We start from the raw sequence: 19,802 nt of genomic DNA on the forward strand, positions 1-19,802 counted from the left end.
CCAATAGGATGCGATAGATGCAGCTGGGTGCAGCTCTAATCATGTAATGAACTGTGCACCTACAGTTGAAACCAGAAGTTTCCCTCCGCTCTCTATAAAGACGCATCTGCAGGTTTTTCCCTCCGCTCTATAAAGACGCATCTGCAGGTTTTCATCTTCGCTCTCTATAAAGAAACATCTGCAGGTTTTTCCCTCCGCTCTCTATAAAGAAACATCTGCAGGTTTTCCCCTTCGCTCTCTATAAAGACACATCTGCAGGTTTTCCCCTCTGCTCTCTATAAAGACACATCTGCAGGTTTTCCCCTTCACTCTCTATAAAGACACATCTGCAGGTTTTCCCTCCGCTCTCTATAAAGACACATCTGCAGGTTTTTCTGACTATATATGACATGCAATCAGGATAAACCTTTCCTGTTTTCGGTCAATTATTATTAACCAAAATTATTTATATTTGCCAAATGCCAGAATAATGAGAGAGAGAATGTTTTAAGGCATTACTTTCTGCAAAACCAAAGTTTACATACATTTCATTAGTATTTGGTGCCATTGCCTTTAAACTGTATGACTTGGGTAAAATGTTTTGGATCCTTCCACAAGCTTCTCACAATGGTAGCAATTTTGGCCCATTTCTCCTGACAGAACTGGTATAGCTGAGATGTTTTTAGGTCACCTTGGTTGCACCAGCCTTTCCAGCTTTGCCTATAAATTTTCAATCAAAATGGAGTAGAGAAGGGGTTAACGCACCGCACATCAGCCAAATGAAACTGTAGAGATGTTGATGAATAATATCTTTCTTTTATTTCATCGGTCTAACCGTTTCGAGGTCGAAACCTCTTCCTCAGGACCAGTATATCAACAAAAAAAAATGCTTTTGTTGATGTACTGGTCCTGAGGAAGAGGTTTCGACCTCGAAACGCGTAGACCGATGAAATAAAAGAAAGATATTATTCATCAACATCTCTACAGTTTCATTTGGCTGATGCGTGGCGTTAGCCCCTTCTCTACTCCATTTTGAACGCTCATTCACTTGGGGCTGCAGCAGATGCCATTATCTTATGCTTATCAGTGGTTGTGACTCTCACAACCAAATTAGCTGAATGTATATTTCCTATATACTGCACTTGTTCATCTGGTGTTACACTATCAGCGCTTCTTATTATTAGATTTGCATATAAATTTTCAATATGACTGTGATGGCCACTCCAAAACATTGACATTGTTATCATTAAGCTACTTTCTAACCAGTTTGGTAGTATGCTTCTGGTCATTATCTATTTGGAAGACCCTTTTCTGCCCAAACTTGAAGTTCCTGGCCAATGTTATGAGATGTTGCTTCAGTATTGCCACATAATCTTCTTTCCTCCTGATGCCATCTATTTTGTGACGTGTGCCGGTCCCTCCTGCAGCAAAACAACCCCACAACATGAAGCTGCCGCACCCGTGTGTCACACTTGGGATGGTGTTATTAGGCTTCAAAGCTTCTCCCTTTTTCCTCCAAACGTACCGATGGTCATTATGGCAAACATTTACATTTTAGTTTCATTAGACCACAGGACGTCTCCAAACATTAAGGTCCTTTGTGCATTTGAAGACATTAATCTGGCTTTTTATATGTCTTTTGGAGTAATGGCTTCTTCCTGGCAGAGTGGCCTTTCAGCCCTGGTTGATACAGTATTCGTTTCACTGTGGATAGTGATACAATCTTACCAGCTTCCACCAGCATCTTCACAAGGTCTTTTGCTTTTGTTCTTGGGTTGATATGCACATGTCTGACCACAGCACGTTCATCTCTGGTATACAGAATGCATCTCTTTCCATAGCAGTATGATGGCTGGACATTCCCATCTTGTTTGTACTTGCATATTATTATTTGTACAGATGAACGAGGCACCTTCAGCATGTTCTGAAATGTCTTCCTTCTGATAAACTCGTTGGTTTCCAAATGTCCTAAAGACAACAATTTCACATACATTTTTTATTTTTTTTTGGCAAAAACAAGCAACTTGTAATTTGCCTCTTTCAAAACTAGCTGTCCTTACGAATAGAGGGATGTTCAGTTTCATAATTTGCTGTTAGTTGCCTTGGTTTCTGGCCAATTTTGCAGTTTCAAAAGTGTCTGGTTTCCTAGACATGAACCACATACTTGCAAGATCTTTAATTCAGAGCAACAGTCTAAAGCTGGCGGGATCAATGGAGCCTGCAAATTTCAGTTCCCCGCTCTTCTCCGATGCTGGAGAGGTAAAGTTGCCATTACGTGGAAGTACCGAGCTGCCAAAATTGGCATAGGGAATACAAGTGATTTCGACAATTTTTATTTTTGAATATTTCTCTTCCAGCTGAGTGAGACTTATGGTCCGGTGTTCACCATCTACATGTCAAAGGTACCTGCAGTTGTCCTTGTTGGTCAGGATTGCATAAAAGAAGCTTTGATAGACAATGGGGATGTGTTCAGTATGAGAGGACATCTTGAACTGTCTAATCTGTTCACCAAAGGTTGTGGTGAGTAACAGATCTTACATGGAGATTGTAGCATTGTGGATAAACGTGTCATAGAGTTATGAGAAAGAAAGAATTGATCCAGTTCAGCTGTGGCAGGGTCCGCCATGCACAGATAGACACTCTGAAGGTGCAGGAATGCAAGTAAGGAAAGGAATCCAGCTTCCGGAATATAGTAAAATCTTTTCCGAACTTTATTTTGAAGAATATAAAAAATATTCAATACAAAGCTGAGCAGCAGCACTCAATGTCAAGCAGCAGCTGCTAAAGCAAACAAGATTTTAGGGTGTATAAAAAGAGAGATAAGATCCCGTGATCCCAACGTATTGTTACCCCTCTATAAATCACTTGTAAGGCCACATCTGGAATATGGGATCCAGTTTTGGGCTCCACACTTTAAAAAGGACATTCAGAAGTTAGAGTCAGTTCAAAGGTGGGCAACTAGATTATTACTAGGAATGGAGGCCCCCATATGATGACAGGCTGGAAAAGTTAGATATGTTTAGCTTAGAAAAAAGACGTCTCAGAGGAGATCTCATTTATATGTATAAATACATGTGTGGTCAATATAAAGGACTGGCACATGACTTATTCCTTCCAAAGACAATACTAAGGACCAGGGGGCACTCACTGCGAGTGGAAGAAAAGCGATTCCGACAGCTAAATAGGAAAGGGTTCTTTACAGTTAGAGCAGTCAGACTGTGGAATACACTACCACAAGAGGTAGTAATGGAAGATACTATAACAGCTTTTATATCAGGGCTGGATGATTTCCTCAGTACACAACATTGTTGGTTATAAATGACTTAGTGACCAAATGTAGAACTGGTGGAGGAAGGTTGAACTAGATGGAGCAGGGTCTTTTTTCAACCTTAGTAACTATGTAACTATGTAACTATAAAAATGGATAGGGAAGGGAGCCAGGTACGGCAACGTGTTTCGAATGCTACCTGCATTCTTTGTCAAGCCTAAGGTTTAGCCTTAAGGGGGCTTTACACGCAACGACATCGCTAACGAGATGTTGTTGGGGTCACAGAATTCGTGACGCACATCCGGCCTCGTTAGCGACGTCATTGCGTGTGACACGTATGAGCGACCGCTAACGATGTAAAATACTCACCAAATCGTTGATTGTTGACACGTCGTCCATTTCCCAAATGTTGTTGCTGGTGCTGGACACAGGTTGTTGGTCATTCCTGAGGCAGCACACATCGCTACGTGTGACACCCCAGGAACGACAAACAACACCATACCTGCATCCTTTGGCAATGTGGTGGGCGTGTCTTTCATACGGCTGCTCTCCGCCCCTCCGCTTCTATTGGGCGCCTGCCGTGTAACGTCGCTGTGACGCCGCACGTACCGCCCCCTAAGAAAAGAGGCTGTTTGCCGGTCACAGCGACGTCGCTAGGAAGGTAAGTCCGTGTGATGGGTACTAGCGATATTGTGCGCCACGGGCAGCGATTTGCCCGTGACGCACAAACGACGGGGGCGGGTGCTTTCACGAGCGACATCGCTAGCGATGTCGCTGCGTGTAAAGCTGCCTTTAGGCTTGACAAAGAACGCAGGTAGCGTTCGAAACATGTTGCCGTACCTGGGCTTCCTACCCTATCCATTTATATTGAATATTTTTTATATTCTTCAAAATAAAGTTCGGAAAAGATTTTACTATATTCCGGAAGCTGGATTCCTTTCATTACTGTCATATAATTTTGGTTTACCTAATAAAAAAATTCTATACTTTGCACTATCTGGCTTGATGGAAACCCATAGGGACAACGTTTGTCATGACATTCTGATTAGACAGTGAACTCAAAAATAGCAGAATAGGCAGTAAATCCCTAAGCTCCATCCAGGGGCAGTGAAAAGCAGACTGGACTTTACATGTTTCATCTATAGGTATGCATGGGATCTAGGGCTCTGGATGAAAAAAACAATACTGCACTGACCACTAAGAGGTAGAGTTGAGCAAAATTTTCTAAATTTGATTTGGATATATTTGCAAAATTCAGAGCTGGCATTTGACTCACTTTTCTCCTTGGCCAATCCACCGACTGGCTCCACTTTGTTCATCTTCCAACGACCTACGGGTTTTCCATGAGACACTAGCAATGTTGCTGATTTGGCCCCATACTGTCAAATAAGGCATGGTGTAAAGGGTACCCGCCCCCGTCGGTTGTGTGTCACGGGCAAATCGCTGCCCGTGGCGCAGAACATCGCTTACACCCGTCACACGGACTTACCTTCCCTGCGACGTCGCTGTTTCCAGCGAACCGCCTCCTTTCTAAGGGGGTGGTTTGTGCGGCGTCAGAGACGTCACACAGCAGCCGTCCAATAGAAGCGGAGGGGCGGGGATGAGGGGGCGGAATATCCTGCCCACCTCCTTCCTTCATCATTGCCGGTGGACGCAGGTAAGAAGATGTTCGTCGTTCCTGCGGTGTCACACATAACGATGTGTGGTGCCGCAGCAACGACTAACATCCAGCGGCATGCACCACCAATGATCTTATGAAAAGGAGCGACGTGTCAACGATCAACGATTTTTGACATTTTTGCGATCGTTGATCATCGCTCCTTGGTGTCACACGCTGCGATGTCGCTAACGATGCCGGATGTGCGTCACTAACGACGTTACACCGACGATATATCGTTAGCGATGTCGCAGCGTGTAAAGCACCCTTAAGTCAATAACATGTGCAGCTAGGCACATTGTTAGAAAAACTGGAGAAGGAAGAGAATCCGATGCGTACCCTCATGGCAGAATAGGTATAGAAAGAGCCAAGAACAGTATAAGAGGTTTCTTTATTAAAATCCATGAACCATCAAAATGTATGCAACCATTTGCAATGTACGCAAAATGAATAATACTAAATTCAGATTCCCCCAAATCCACAAATTTGGGGAAATTCTTTTAGAAATGACTCACTCGCCATTTCCTAAAAAGGTATATACAGAGGGTGAAATAAGTATTGAACACGTATCCAATTTTCTAAGTAAATATCTTTCTACTCCAGGTATCTGTGATAACTCATGCAACCCACTCAGGCAAAGAAATCAAACCAAGATGTCTATAAATTAAGTTATGTGTAATAATGAGAAATGACAAATTGAAAAAGTATTGCACATTCTTCCTAAAATTTATTTAATACTTAATACAAAAGCCTTTGCTGGTGATGAAGCTTCAAGATGCCTCCTGTATGGAGAAAGTAGTCATATGCATTGCTCAGGTGTGATTTTGGGCCATTCTTCCACACAGACACTATTCACATCCTGAAGGTCTCGTTGGCTCCTTCTACCAACTCTGAGCTTTGGTTCCTTCCATAAATCTTCAATGAGATTCAGGTCAGGTGACTGGCTAGGCCACTCTAGCAGCTTTACTTTTTTCTCTGAAACTAATTGAGAGTTTCCTTGGCTTGTGAAGTGGAGTCCTGCGTGGTGAGCGTGCATACAGGCCATGGAGGTTGAGTGCATTTACTTATTGTTTTGCTTTGTTTTTTATACCAATGTACCTGCTGTACCTTAACAATCCAAAGAAGAAACAGAAAGGCACTCACCGGGCTGCTGTGAAGAATCTTATTTAATCTGACATGAAATTACAGGGGATATAAAAGGCTGTGGGGGAGGTGCACAGAGCACGTGGGACGACGGCCGTTTTGTGCCTATACGGCACTTCGACAGGTCCACCACTGGACCTGTCGAAGTGCCATATAGGCAGAAATGGCCATCATCCTGCGTGCACCTCCCTCCCCCACAGCCTTTTATATCACCTGTAATTTCATATCGGATTAAATAAGATTCGTCACAGCAGACCGGTGAGTGCCTTTCTTTTTCTTCTTTGGATTGTTCATGAATCTCTCAAGCTTTGAAGTGAGCACCACAGGAGACGGCTGTTTATTGTACTGCTTTGCTAAGCGGGACTGTCTGATAGACAAAGGTAGCTTGATTAACGGAATCACTCTATTGATAGAAGCAGTGAAGAGGACTGAAGTGCCCAGTGTTCTGTCTTTTTTCCGGTACCTGCTTACCTTGGCTCTTGGACAACTCTTCTGACACTTATTTTCACTCCTCTGTCTGAAATCTTGCGGGGGCCATCTGATTGTGGCCGGTTTATGGTGATATGATATTCTTTCTACTTCTCGATTAACAGTGTTCACTGGAACCTTCAGTAGTTTAGAACTTCTATAGCCAATTAAATCAGTATGTTATGCAGCAATACGTTTGTGAATGCCTTGAGACAGCTCATTGGTTTTACCCATCATAAAATGTTTCTTGTTTTGCACCTCGGTAATGAGACACCTTTTTATGTTCCATCAGATGATCCAACTGAAATTATTTTTCACTAAGTGACAGGATTGTGTTCTAATTACTAATAGATTTCACCTGTTGTCATACTTCTCATTGGATCTCTCTTTCTTCAGGTGTTCAATACTTTTTCCCTGTGTCATTTCTCATTATTATACTTACTAAATTTATGGACATAGTTTGATTTTTTTTAACTGTGCAGATTGGATAGATTGTTACTGATATCTGGTTAGAAATTCATGTCAATAGCACTTTTAGAAATATAATTACTGAGAAATTTTTTGACGTGTTCAATACTTATTTTACCCATTATACATGAAAAAAAATGAACCTGTATAGAATGATGAACAAAATACATGATATTAGAATACGGAAATTCACTTTGTGGTGAGGTGATGTTTCTTGTTATCGAGAAGGACATCTATTTAATGCATTTTAATCTCAGGAGTGATATTTACCAACGGGGAGAGATGGAAACAGATGCGCAGGTTTTCTATTACTACTCTAAGAAATTTTGGAATGGGGAAGAGAGGCATTGAAGAACGAATACAAGAAGAAGCGCGTTACCTGACGGAAGAGATTGGGAAGATAGGAGGTGAGATACGGATGTGGCAATAAATAATGTTTGTTTATTTTTTTATCCTTTACTTTTAATGTCCTATTGATGCATTGTGGAGCCGGCTTTCAGTCAGTGTCGGGTGTGATTATAGCTGCAGCTCTCAGTGCTCTGAGCGGTGAATGAAATTGCTCTAGCCACGCCTCCATGACTGAAAGCCAGCAGCTCCCAGGAGAAATAAAGTTCATTTGCTCCCGGGTGCTGCACTTTTAGGACAGCGGCTAAGCACCTTAATAGCTCTATTAACCTGCAGATTAACCTACAGTACAGACCAAAAGTTTGGACACACCTTCTCATCTCTAGAACAACTATTAAGAGGAGACTTTGTGCAGCAGGCCTTCATGGTAAAATAGCTGCTAGGAAACCACTGCTAAGGACAGGCAACAAGCAGAGACTTCTTTGGGCTAAAGAACACAAGGAATGGACATTAGACCAGTGGAAATCTGTGCTTTGGTCTGATGAGTCCAAATTTGAGATCTTTGGATCCAACCACCGTGTCTTTGTAGAAAAGATGAACGGATGGACTCTACATGGCTGGTTCCCACCGTGAAGCATGGAGGAGGAGGTGTGATGGTGTGGGGGGGCTTTGCTGCTGACACTGTTGGGGATTTATTCAAAATTGAAGGCATACAGAACCAGCATGGCTACCACAGCATCTTGCAGCGGCGTGCTATTCCATCCGGTTTGCGTTTAGTTGGACCATCATTTATTTTTCAACAGGACAATGACCCCAAATACACCTCCAGGCTGTGTAAGGGCTATTTGACTAAGAAGGAGAGTGATGGGGTGCTACGCCAGATGACCTGGTCTCCACAGTCACCAGACCTGAACCCAATCGAGATGGTTTGAGGTGACCTGGACCGCAGAGTGAAGGCAAAAGGGCCAACAAGTGCTAAGCATCTCTGGGAACTCCTTCAAGACTGTTGGAAAACCATTTCCGATGGCTACCTCTTGAAGCTCATCAAGAGAATGCCAAGAGTGTGCAAAGTAGTAATCAAAGCAAAAGGTGGCTACTTTGCAGAACCTAGAATATAAGACATATTTTTAAGTATTTCATTCCACATGTTTTATTGCCTTCGATATGAATCTACAATTTTCAGTCATGAAAATAAAAAAAACTCTTTGAATGAGGTGTGTCCAAACTTTTGGTCTGTACTATAGATAAATGCAAGTTAATATTGTTATTGGACATAACAGATTCCTTTTTATGATGCATTTTGTTGTTTGTATGCTATTTAATAAAAAAAATGGCGCTGAAGCCATTACATCTCAAGTCACACAGTGTTGTTTAATTACTAGTTAAAGGGTTTTCCAGGACTAAATTAGAAAATAATTTTTTTTACTATGTGTTGAAAACCTAAGGCTATGTGCCCATGGGACAACATACCCACAAATTTTGCCGTGGAAAACCTGTGGATTTATCTGGATTTTCAAGATAAATCTGCAGGTTCTAGCAAGTACAGACACTCCCCTATGGGATTTGGGGAGTGGTGTATCAATGGTGCGGTATGTGCGGCTGCGGAATATGCTGCGGATTTCCCGCAGCCGCACGCAACTGCATGTCAATTATTCCTGCAGAAATACCTGCGGAAATCCCGCTCCTCCACTATGGAGATAGAGGCCGGGAATTCCGCAGGTATTTACGTACTTGTCCCGCAGGTTTACCGCAGCAATAATGCTCGAAACCCGTAGCAATGGATATTTGCAGATTCCGGGGATCAGCTGCTGGAAACCTGCGGACAAACGTGTGGAAATATCCGCGGGTACGTTGTCCCGTGGGCACATAGCCTAAAGGCTACTTTACACCCTGCAATATCGGTACCGATATCGCTAGCGAGCGTACCCACCCCCGTCGGTTGTGTGTCACGGTCAAATCGCTGCCCGTGGCGCACAACATCGCTAACACCCGTCACACGGAGTTACCTTTCCTGCGACGTCGCTCTGGTCGGCGATCTCCCTCCTTTCTAATGGGGTGGTTTGTGCGGCGTCACAGCGACATCACACGGCAGCCGTCCAATAGCATAGGAGGGGCGGAGATGAGTGGCAGGAACATGCCGCCCACCTCCTTCCTTGCTCATTGTACCTGTGGACGCAGGTAGATGTTTGTCGTTCTTGCGGTGTCACACATAGCGATGTGTGCTGCCGCAGGAACGACGAACAACATCGTACCTGCACCTGCAACGATATTAAGGAAATGAGCGACGTGTCAACAAGCAACTATTTTTCACGTTTTTGCGCTCGTTGATCGTCGCTCATTGGTGTCACATGCTGCGATGTCGCTAACGGCGCCGGACGTGACCCGACGATATATCGTTAGCGATGTCGCAGCGTGTAAAGCACCCTTAACAGGCAGATATTGCTAACCAGTTAGCAACTACCTGCCTGTTCTACCCGTAAAACTGCTGGTTCCAAAACAAAGTAAAACAGACACTTGTTTTTTAACCCATGAGTCCTGATTTTTAGAATTTTTTAATTGTGGATAATAAAACATTTTTTTGCATGAATATTTTATAACATATTTTTATACCATTATCTATTGTTTTCCCCTCTTTTCTTTGCCTTTTATACATGTAAATGTGTGTGCTGTTACATGCGTCATTCCTACCCGCCAATTTTTTTATTTTGGGGGTGTGGCTTGACATTTTTTTCTTTTTTCTGGGTTGTATATATGCTGGGATCCTAGGATCAACTGCAGATATGTTTTTTTTGTACTGTATGTCCTGATGAAGGGAGCAGAGCTCCTGAAACGCGTAGACAACAAGCTACAATAAAGGAACATTGACCATCTCTTTGTCCTCCTTCCTGATGAACAGCGCGGCATAAAACCCCTTCTCTATTGTTCTCTGTTATCAACCACGGGGCTGCAGCAGACTTCATCTCTACAAAATAAGCTTTTATAGTAGTTGTGACTGTCACAACTACTGAAGGTTAGTGCATTCCCTTTAATTTTTTCCCGGATATATACCGGGTAAGACCCTATTGCGCTTTTTCTTTCCACAGTTTATTTCGCTTTCTACCCAGAGCCGACACAGGGCAGTCATTGACCACTACTGCGGACAATTGAGCTGCTCCACATCAACAGAGTAGCTCTTCTTCTTTTGGGCTGCTCTGTTGACGAGATGTGACTGCAGCTGGGAGCCGGCTGTCAATCGGTATGGCATTGTCAGCCACATCCCATCAGCACACCAGAACAGAAGAGAAGCCACAGCTCTGTCAACATGATGTCAGCGAAAAACTCAGAATCGCCAGCAGGAGTGACTGCTTTGTGTCCTCAGAGATCTGCACTGGACACACACAAATGAACTGTAACGTCCCTCTCACAGAGGAGTGAGAGATGCAGTAATAAGGCTGTACACTAGGTGGCACTGGGTATACCTAGACGCTGAGGGAAGTCAGACAGGTTGGGGTCAGAACCGAGAGGACATGGAGAGACACAGGTAGCAGACAGGAGAGAGGTCGTGAGACAAGCCGGAGGTCAGGTAACCAGGTGAGAAAGTATGAGCACAAGGGGAAGACAACAGAGTTGTCAGGAGAGTAAGCCGGGGTCAGGAGCCAGACGGGAATGGAGAAGTCAGAGAGGAGTAGACTGAGGCACGTCAGGAGGTCAGTCCAGGGTCGAGTACCAATATCAGTCACTATACCAGGAGACAGACGCTTGCAGCAACACAGAGAGAAGATTATACAACTGGCAGAGTTCTGGAGGAGCACGCTCAGTAAAGAAGCCTGAGCAATTACCCAGAGGGTAGAACAGCTGAGCAATCAGCACCTCCCAGAATCAACCTGGACTCCAGTATAGTGACCAGGCTGCTAGATATGTAAGTGCCGCAGAGCATCTCCAGGTCTGTGAGATGCTCTGCACAGAGAACGGTGACATGAACATTCGTTCTTAGGCCAACAATAAAAAATGAATATAAGTAGACATATCACTCTCTACTCGCTGCTGACATTACATGTCTCCTCTGCTATCACTTCAGTGTAGGAGAGAGCACACACATCCCTCTCTCCTCGCTGCTGACATTACATGTCTCCTCTGCTATCACTTCAGTGCAGGAGAGAGCCCACACATCCCTCTCTCCTCGCTGCTGACATTACATGTCTCCTCTGCTATCACTTCAGTGCAGGAGAGAGCGCACACATCCCTCTCTCCTCGCTGCTGACATTACATGTCTCCTCTGCTATCACTTCAGTGCAGGAGAGAGCACACACATCCCTCTCTCCTCGCTGCTGACATTACATGTCTCCTCTGCTATCTCTTCAGTGTTGGAGAGAGCACACACATCCCTCTCTCCTCGCTGCTGACATTACATGTCTCCTCTGCTATCACTTCAGTGCAGGAGAGAGCCCACACATCCCTCTCTCCTCGCTGCTGACATTACATGTCTCCTCTGCTATCACTTCAGTGTTGGAGAGAGCCCACACATCACTCTCTCCTCGCTGCTGACATTACATGTCTCCTCTGCTATCACTTCAGTGTTGGAGAGAGCCCACACATCACTCTCTCCTCGCTGCTGACATTACATGTCTCCTCTGCTATCACTTCAGTGCAGGAGAGAGCACACACATCCCTCTCTCCTCGCTGCTGACATTACATGTCTCCTCTGCTATCACTTCAGTGCAGGAGAGAGCACACACATCCCTCTCTCCTCGCTGCTGACATTACATGTCTCCTCTGCTATCACTTCAGTGTTGGAGAGAGCCCACATATCACTCTCTCCTCGCTGCTGACATTACATGTCTCCTCTGCTATCACTTCAGTGCAGGAGAGAGCACACACATCCCTCTCTCCTCGCTGCTGACATTACATGTCTCCTCTGCTATCACTTCAGTGCAGGAGAGAGCACACACATCCCTCTCTCCTCGCTGCTGACATTACATGTCTCCTCTGCTATCACTTCAGTGTTGGAGAGAGCCCACATATCACTCTCTCCTCGCTGCTGACATTACATGTCTCCTCTGCTATCACTTCAGTGTAGGAGAGAGCATACACATCCCTCTCTCCTCGCTGCTGACATTACATGTCTCCTCTGCTATCACTTCAGTGCAGGAGAGAGCACACACATCACTCTCTCCTCGCTGCTGACATTACATGTCTCCTCTGCTATCACTTCAGTGCAGGAGAGAGCCCACACATCCCTCTCTCCTCACTGCTGATATTACATGTCTCCTCTGCTATGACTTCAGTGCAGGAGAGAGCCCACATATCACTCTCTCCTCGCTGCTGACATTACATGTCTCCTCTGCTATCACTTCAGTGCAGGAGAGAGCACACACATCCCTCTCTCCTCGCTGCTGACATTACATGTCTCCTCTGCTATCACTTCAGTGCAGGAGAGAGCACACACATCCCTCTCTCCTCGCTGCTGACATTACATGTCTCCTCTGCTATCACTTCAGTGCAGGAGAGAGCACACACATCCCTCTCTCCTCGCTGCTGACATTACACGTCTCCTCTGCTATCACTTCAGTGTTGGAGAGAGCCCACACATCCCTCTCTCCTCGCTGCTGACATTACATGTCTCCTCTGCTATCACTTCAGTGCAGGAGAGAGCACACACATCCCTCTCTCCTCGCTGCTGACATTACATGTCTCCTCTGCTATCACTTCAGTGTTGGAGAGAGCCCACACATCCCTCTCTCCTCGCTGCTGACATTACATGTCTCCTCTGCTATCACTTCAGTGTTGGAGAGAGCCCACACATCACTCTCTCCTCGCTGCTGACATTACATGTCTCCTCTGCTATCTCTTCAGTGCAGGAGAGAGCAGACACATCCCTCTCTCCTCGCTGCTGACATTACATGTCTCCTCTGCTATCTCTTCAGTGTTGGAGAGAGCACACACATCACTCTCTCCTCGCTGCTGACATTACATGTCTCCTCTGCTATCTCTTCAGTGTTGGAGAGAGCCCACACATCCCTCTCTCCTCGCTGCTGACATTACATGTCTCCTCTGCTATCACTTCAGTGCAGGAGAGAGCCCACACATCCCTCTCTCCTCACTGCTGACATTACATGTCTCCTCTGCTATCACTTCAGTGCAGGAGAGAGCAGACACATCCCTCTCTCCTCGCTGCTGACATTACATGTCTCCTCTGCTATCTCTTCAGTGTTGGAGAGAGCACACACATCACTCTCTCCTCGCTGCTGACATTACATGTCTCCTCTGCTATCTCTTCAGTGTTGGAGAGAGCCCACACATCCCTCTCTCCTCGCTGCTGACATTACATGTCTCCTCTGCTATCACTTCAGTGCAGGAGAGAGCCCACACATCCCTCTCTCCTCACTGCTGACATTACATGTCTCCTCTGCTATCACTTCAGTGCAGGAGAGAGCAGACACATCCCTCTCTCCTCGCTGCTGACATTACATGTCTCCTCTGCTATCTCTTCAGTGTTGGAGAGAGCACACACATCACTCTCTCCTCGCTGCTGACATTACATGTCTCCTCTGCTATCTCTTCAGTGTTGGAGAGAGCCCACACATCCCTCTCTCCTCGCTGCTGACATTACATGTCTCCTCTGCTATCACTTCAGTGCAGGAGAGAGCACACACATCCCTCTCTCCTCGCTGCTGACATTACATGTCTCCTCTGCTATCTCTTCAGTGTTGGAGAGAGCCCACACATCCCTCTCTCCTCGCTGCTGACATTACATGTCTCCTCTGCTATCACTTCAGTGCAGGAGAGAGCCCACACATCCCTCTCTCCTCGCTGCTGACATTACATGTCTCCTCTGCTATCACTTCAATGCAGGAGAGAGCACACACATCCCTCTCTCCTCGCTGCTGACATTACATGTCTCCTCTGCTATCACTTCAGTGCAGGAGAGAGCACACACATCCCTCTCTCCTCGCTGCTGACATTACATGTCTCCTCTGCTATCACTTCAGTGCAGGAGAGAGCACACACATCCCTCTCTCCTCGCTGCTGACATTACACGTCTCCTCTGCTATCACTTCAGTGTTGGAGAGAGCCCACACATCCCTCTCTCCTCGCTGCTGACATTACATGTCTCCTCTGCTATCACTTCAGTGCAGGAGAGAGCACACACATCCCTCTCTCCTCGCTGCTGACATTACATGTCTCCTCTGCTATCACTTCAGTGTTGGAGAGAGCCCACACATCCCTCTCTCCTCGCTGCTGACATTACATGTCTCCTCTGCTATCACTTCAGTGTTGGAGAGAGCCCACACATCACTCTCTCCTCGCTGCTGACATTACATGTCTCCTCTGCTATCTCTTCAGTGCAGGAGAGAGCAGACACATCCCTCTCTCCTCGCTGCTGACATTACATGTCTCCTCTGCTATCTCTTCAGTGTTGGAGAGAGCACACACATCACTCTCTCCTCGCTGCTGACATTACATGTCTCCTCTGCTATCTCTTCAGTGTTGGAGAGAGCCCACACATCCCTCTCTCCTCGCTGCTGACATTACATGTCTCCTCTGCTATCACTTCAGTGCAGGAGAGAGCCCACACATCACTCTCTCCTCGCTGCTGACATTACATGTCTCCTCTGCTATCACTTCAGTGCAGGAGAGAGCAGACACATCCCTCTCTCCTCGCTGCTGACATTACATGTCTCCTCTGCTATCACTTCAGTGCAGGAGAGAGCCCACACATCCCTCTCTCCTCACTGCTGACATTACATGTCTCCTCTGCTATCACTTCAGTGCAGGAGAGAGCAGACACATCCCTCTCTCCTCGCTGCTGACATTACATGTCTCCCCTGCTATCACTTCAGTGCAGGAGAGAGCAGACACATCCCTCTCTCCTCGCTGCTGACATTACATGTCTCCTCTGCTATCTCTTCAGTGTTGGAGAGAGCACACACATCACTCTCTCCTCGCTGCTGACATTACATGTCTCCTCTGCTATCTCTTCAGTGTTGGAGAGAGCCCACACATCCCTCTCTCCTCGCTGCTGACATTACATGTCTCCTCTGCTATCACTTCAGTGCAGGAGAGAGCCCACACATCCCTCTCTCCTCACTGCTGACATTACATGTCTCCTCTGCTATCACTTCAGTGCAGGAGAGAGCAGACACATCCCTCTCTCCTCGCTGCTGACATTACATGTCTCCTCTGCTATCTCTTCAGTGTTGGAGAGAGCACACACATCACTCTCTCCTCGCTGCTGACATTACATGTCTCCTCTGCTATCTCTTCAGTGTTGGAGAGAGCCCACACATCCCTCTCTCCTCGCTGCTGACATTACATGTCTCCTCTGCTATCACTTCAGTGCAGGAGAGAGCACACACATCCCTCTCTCCTCGCTGCTGACATTACATGTCTCCTCTGCTATGACTTCAGTGCAGGAGAGAGCACACACATCCCTCTCTCCTCGCTGCTGACATTACATGTCTCCTCTGCTATCTCTTCAGTGCAGGAGAGAGCACACACATCCCTCTCTCCTCGCTGCTGACATTACATGTCTCCTCTGCTATCACTTCAGTGCAGGAGAGAGCACACACATCCCTCTCTCCTCACTGCTGACATTACATGTCTCCTCTGCTATGACTTCAGTGCAGGAGAGAGCACACACATCCCTCTCTCCTCGCTGCTGACATTACATGTCTCCTCTGCTATCTCTTCAGTGCAGGAGAGAGCATACACATCCCTCTCTCCTCACTGCTGACATCACTCAGGTATATCTGTGTAGCCATTTACATATTACAATAAAGTTATTTTTTGGGACCAATACAGGAACAGATTTGAAATTAAAACAATGATTTTTATTGTCTTCCATCTTGTATAAGGCTATGAGGATAGCTCATAGACTAGTCGTACAGCAGCTTTACAGGATGAATGTCTATAAAGCTACACATTAAACGGATAGATATTTGGTATTGCAATGTGATAAATCCTCCTTTATGAAGTATCTCCCTGTTAACATATACATTGTACAGATATATTCACATCAGTATTTTTAGGTCATTGATTCAACAGGTGTGGACTTCTCCTTGCAGGCGCCCCCTTTGACCCAACACATCGATTGAACTTGGCGGTCGCCAACGTTATCTGTTCTGTTGTGTTTGGAGAACGTTTTGACTACGAAGATGTCAAATTAAGGGAACTTCTTACCCTAATAAAGAAAATCATGCAGCTTATGACTTCCATTTGGGGATTAGTAAGTTTACATTTTACATGACTTCTAGTAATCCTACAAGGCAATTAACGGTGAGGCATCGTGTCTCAAGGCATAAATATAATGAAGAACGGTATATGTAAGCATTGAATGGCTTGACTTTACGTTATTTATTTTTACTGTGTTTGTTTCCTTTGGCTGCTGTGCCATTTACCATCTCATCTATTAGCTGTAATACCTGGCATTGCCCAGTATAGTAACTAAGTGTCTCACTGTCTCTCTCTGTGTCTGTCTGCTTATGTCGCTCTGTCTCTCTGTCTTTCTTTCTGTTTCTCTCTCTGTCTGTCTCTCTTTATCCATCTCTCTCTGTCTGTCTGTTTCTTTGTCTGTCTCGGTTTGTCTCTCTCCCTCTCTGTCTGTCTCTATGTCTCTCTGTCTCTATGTCTCTCTTCCTGTCTGTCTCTCTCTCTCTCTGTTTATGTCTCTGTCTGTCTGTATGCCTCACTGTCTCTCTCTCTGTCTGTCTCTCTGCTTGTCTCTATTTGTCTCTCTGTCTCTCTGTCTTCCTCTATGTCTTGCTCTCTCTCTGTCTGTCTCTTTCCCTATCTGTCTGTCTCTTTCCCTGTCTGCCTTTGTCTGTCTCTCTGTCTCTTTCCCTGTCTGTCTGTTCCTGTCTGTCTCTCTCTGTCTCTATGTCTGTCACTCTTTATCCATCTCTCCACCGAAATCATATTACCTCACACATAAGCTTCTTATACTAAGACTGTCCTTTGTTCCTATAGCAACCAATCACATCTCCTATTAATGACCTGTAGCTCCCACCTCCATTAACTTTAATGGAGGCAGGTTTCTTGGTGAATAACTGTAAAGCTGCGGGGTTACATTTTTCCCTCAAAACATAGTCTATATGGCGTTCCCTGAGTCAAATGAGGCGGCTGTGCAAAATGTTGTGATTGTAAGTGCGGATTTCTTTAATGGAGATACACACACACACACACACACACACACACACACACACACACACACACACACACATATATATACATATACATACACACATATATACATATACACACATACAGTATATACTCACACATATACTGTACATACACACATACATACAGTACATACACACATGATACATACACACATACATACTGTACATACACACATGATACATACACACATACACATATATACATATACACATACACATATATACATATACACATACATATATAAATACAAATATACACACACACATATATACATACACACACACATACATACACACACATATATGCATATACACACACATATACAGTTAGGTCCAGAAATATTTGGACAGTGACGCAAGTTTTGTTATTTTAGCTGTTTACAAAAACATGTTCAGAAATACAATTATATATATAATATGGGCTGAAAGTGCACACTCCCAGCTGCAATATGAGAGTTTTCACATCCAAATCAGAGAAAGGGTTTAGGAATCATAGCTCTGTAATGCATAGCCTCCTCTTTTTCAAGGGACCAAAAGTAATTGGACAAGGGACTCTAAGGGCTGCAATTAACTCTGAAGGCGTCTCCCTCGTTAACCTGTAATCAATGAAGTAGTTAAAAGGTCTGGGGTTGATTACAGGTGTATGGTTTTGCATTTGGAAGCTGTTGCTGTGACCAGACAACATGCGGTCTAAGGAACTCTCAATTGAGGTGAAGCAGAACATCCTGAGGCTGAAAAAAAAGAAAAAATCCATCAGAGAGATAGCAGACATGCTTGGAGTAGCAAAATCAACAGTCGGGTACATTCTGAGAAAAAGGGAATTGACTGGTGAGCTTGGGAACTCAAAAAGGCCTGGGCGTCCACGAATGACAACAGTGGTGGATGATCGCCGTATACTTTCTTTGGTGAAGAAGAACCCATTCACAACATCAACTGAAGTCCAGAACACTCTCAGTGAAGTAGGTGTATCTGTCTCTAAGTCAACAGTAAAGAGAAGACTCCATGAAAGTAAATACAAAGGGTTCACATCTAGATGCAACCATTCATCAATTCCAAAAATAGACAGGCCAGAGTTAAATTTGCTGAAAAACACCTCATGAAGCCAGCTCAGTTCTGGAAAAGTATTCTATGGACAGATGAGACAAAGATCAACCTGTACCAGAATGATGGGAAGAAAAAAGTTTGGAGAAGAAAGGGAACGGCACATGATCCAAGGCACACCACATCCTCTGTAAAACATGGTGGAGGCAACGTGATGGCATGGGCATGCATGGCTTTCAATGGCACTCGGTCACTTGTGTTTATTGATGACATAACAGCAGACAAGAGTAGCCGGATGAATTCTGAAGTGTACCGGGATATACTTTCAGCCCAGATTCAGCCAAATGCCGCAAAGTTGATCAGACGGCGCTTCATAGTACAGATGGACAATGACCCCAAGCATACAGCCAAAGCTACCCAGGAGTTCATGAGTGCAAAAAAGTGGAACATTCTGCAATGGCCAAGTCAATCACCAGATCTTAACCCAATTGAGCATGCATTTCACTTGCTCAAATCCAGACTTAAGACGGAAAGACCCACAAACAAGCAAGACCTAAAGGCTGCGGCTGTAAAGGCCTGGCAAAGCATTAAGAAGGAGGAAACCCAGCGTTTGGTGATGTCCATGGGTTCCAGACTTAAGGCAGTGATTGCCTTCAAAGGATTCGCAACAAAATATTGAAAATAAAAATATTTTGTTTGGTTTATTTGTCCAATTACTTTTGACCTCCTAAAATGTGGAGTGTTTGTAAAGAAATGTGTACAATTCCTACAATTTCTATCAGATATTTTTGTTCAAACCTTCAAATTAAACGTTACAATCTGCACTTGAATTCTGTTGTAGAGGTTTCATTTCAAATCCAATGTGGTGGCATGCAGAGCCCAACTCGCCAAAATTGTGTCACTGTCCAAATATTTCTGGACCTAACTGTATGCAGACACATATACAGACACACACATACACACACACACACACATATATATATATATATATATATATATATATATATATATATACAGTTAGGTCCAGAAATCTTTGGACAGTGACACAATTTTCGCGAGTTGGGCTCTGCATGCCACCACATTGGATTTGAAATGAAACCTCTACAACAGAATTCAAGTGCAGATTGTAACGTTTAATTTGAAGGTTTGAACAAAAATATCTGATAGAAATTGTAGGAATTGTACACATTTCTTTACAAACACTCCACATTTTAGGAGGTCAAAAGTAATTGGACAAATAAACCAAACCCAAACAAAATATTTTTATGTTCAA

General features: G+C 44.6%; 1 protein-coding gene across 1 annotated transcript in view; it reads left to right on the forward strand.

Annotated features, from left to right (window-relative positions):
• Positions 1–19,802, forward strand: part of LOC142251091 (cytochrome P450 2G1-like) — a 46,120-nt gene that overhangs the window by 15,863 nt on the left and 10,455 nt on the right. Inside the window, exons 3-5 of the mRNA XM_075323604.1 lie at positions 2,337–2,499; positions 7,241–7,390; positions 16,373–16,533. Of these exons, the coding sequence (XP_075179719.1) occupies positions 2,337–2,499; positions 7,241–7,390; positions 16,373–16,533 (474 nt within the window). The remainder of the gene's footprint in view (positions 1–2,336; positions 2,500–7,240; positions 7,391–16,372; positions 16,534–19,802) is intronic.

Source organism: Anomaloglossus baeobatrachus, chromosome 9 (genome assembly GCF_048569485.1).
Source record: "Anomaloglossus baeobatrachus isolate aAnoBae1 chromosome 9, aAnoBae1.hap1, whole genome shotgun sequence".
Classification (NCBI taxonomy): Eukaryota; Metazoa; Chordata; class Amphibia; order Anura; family Aromobatidae; genus Anomaloglossus; species Anomaloglossus baeobatrachus.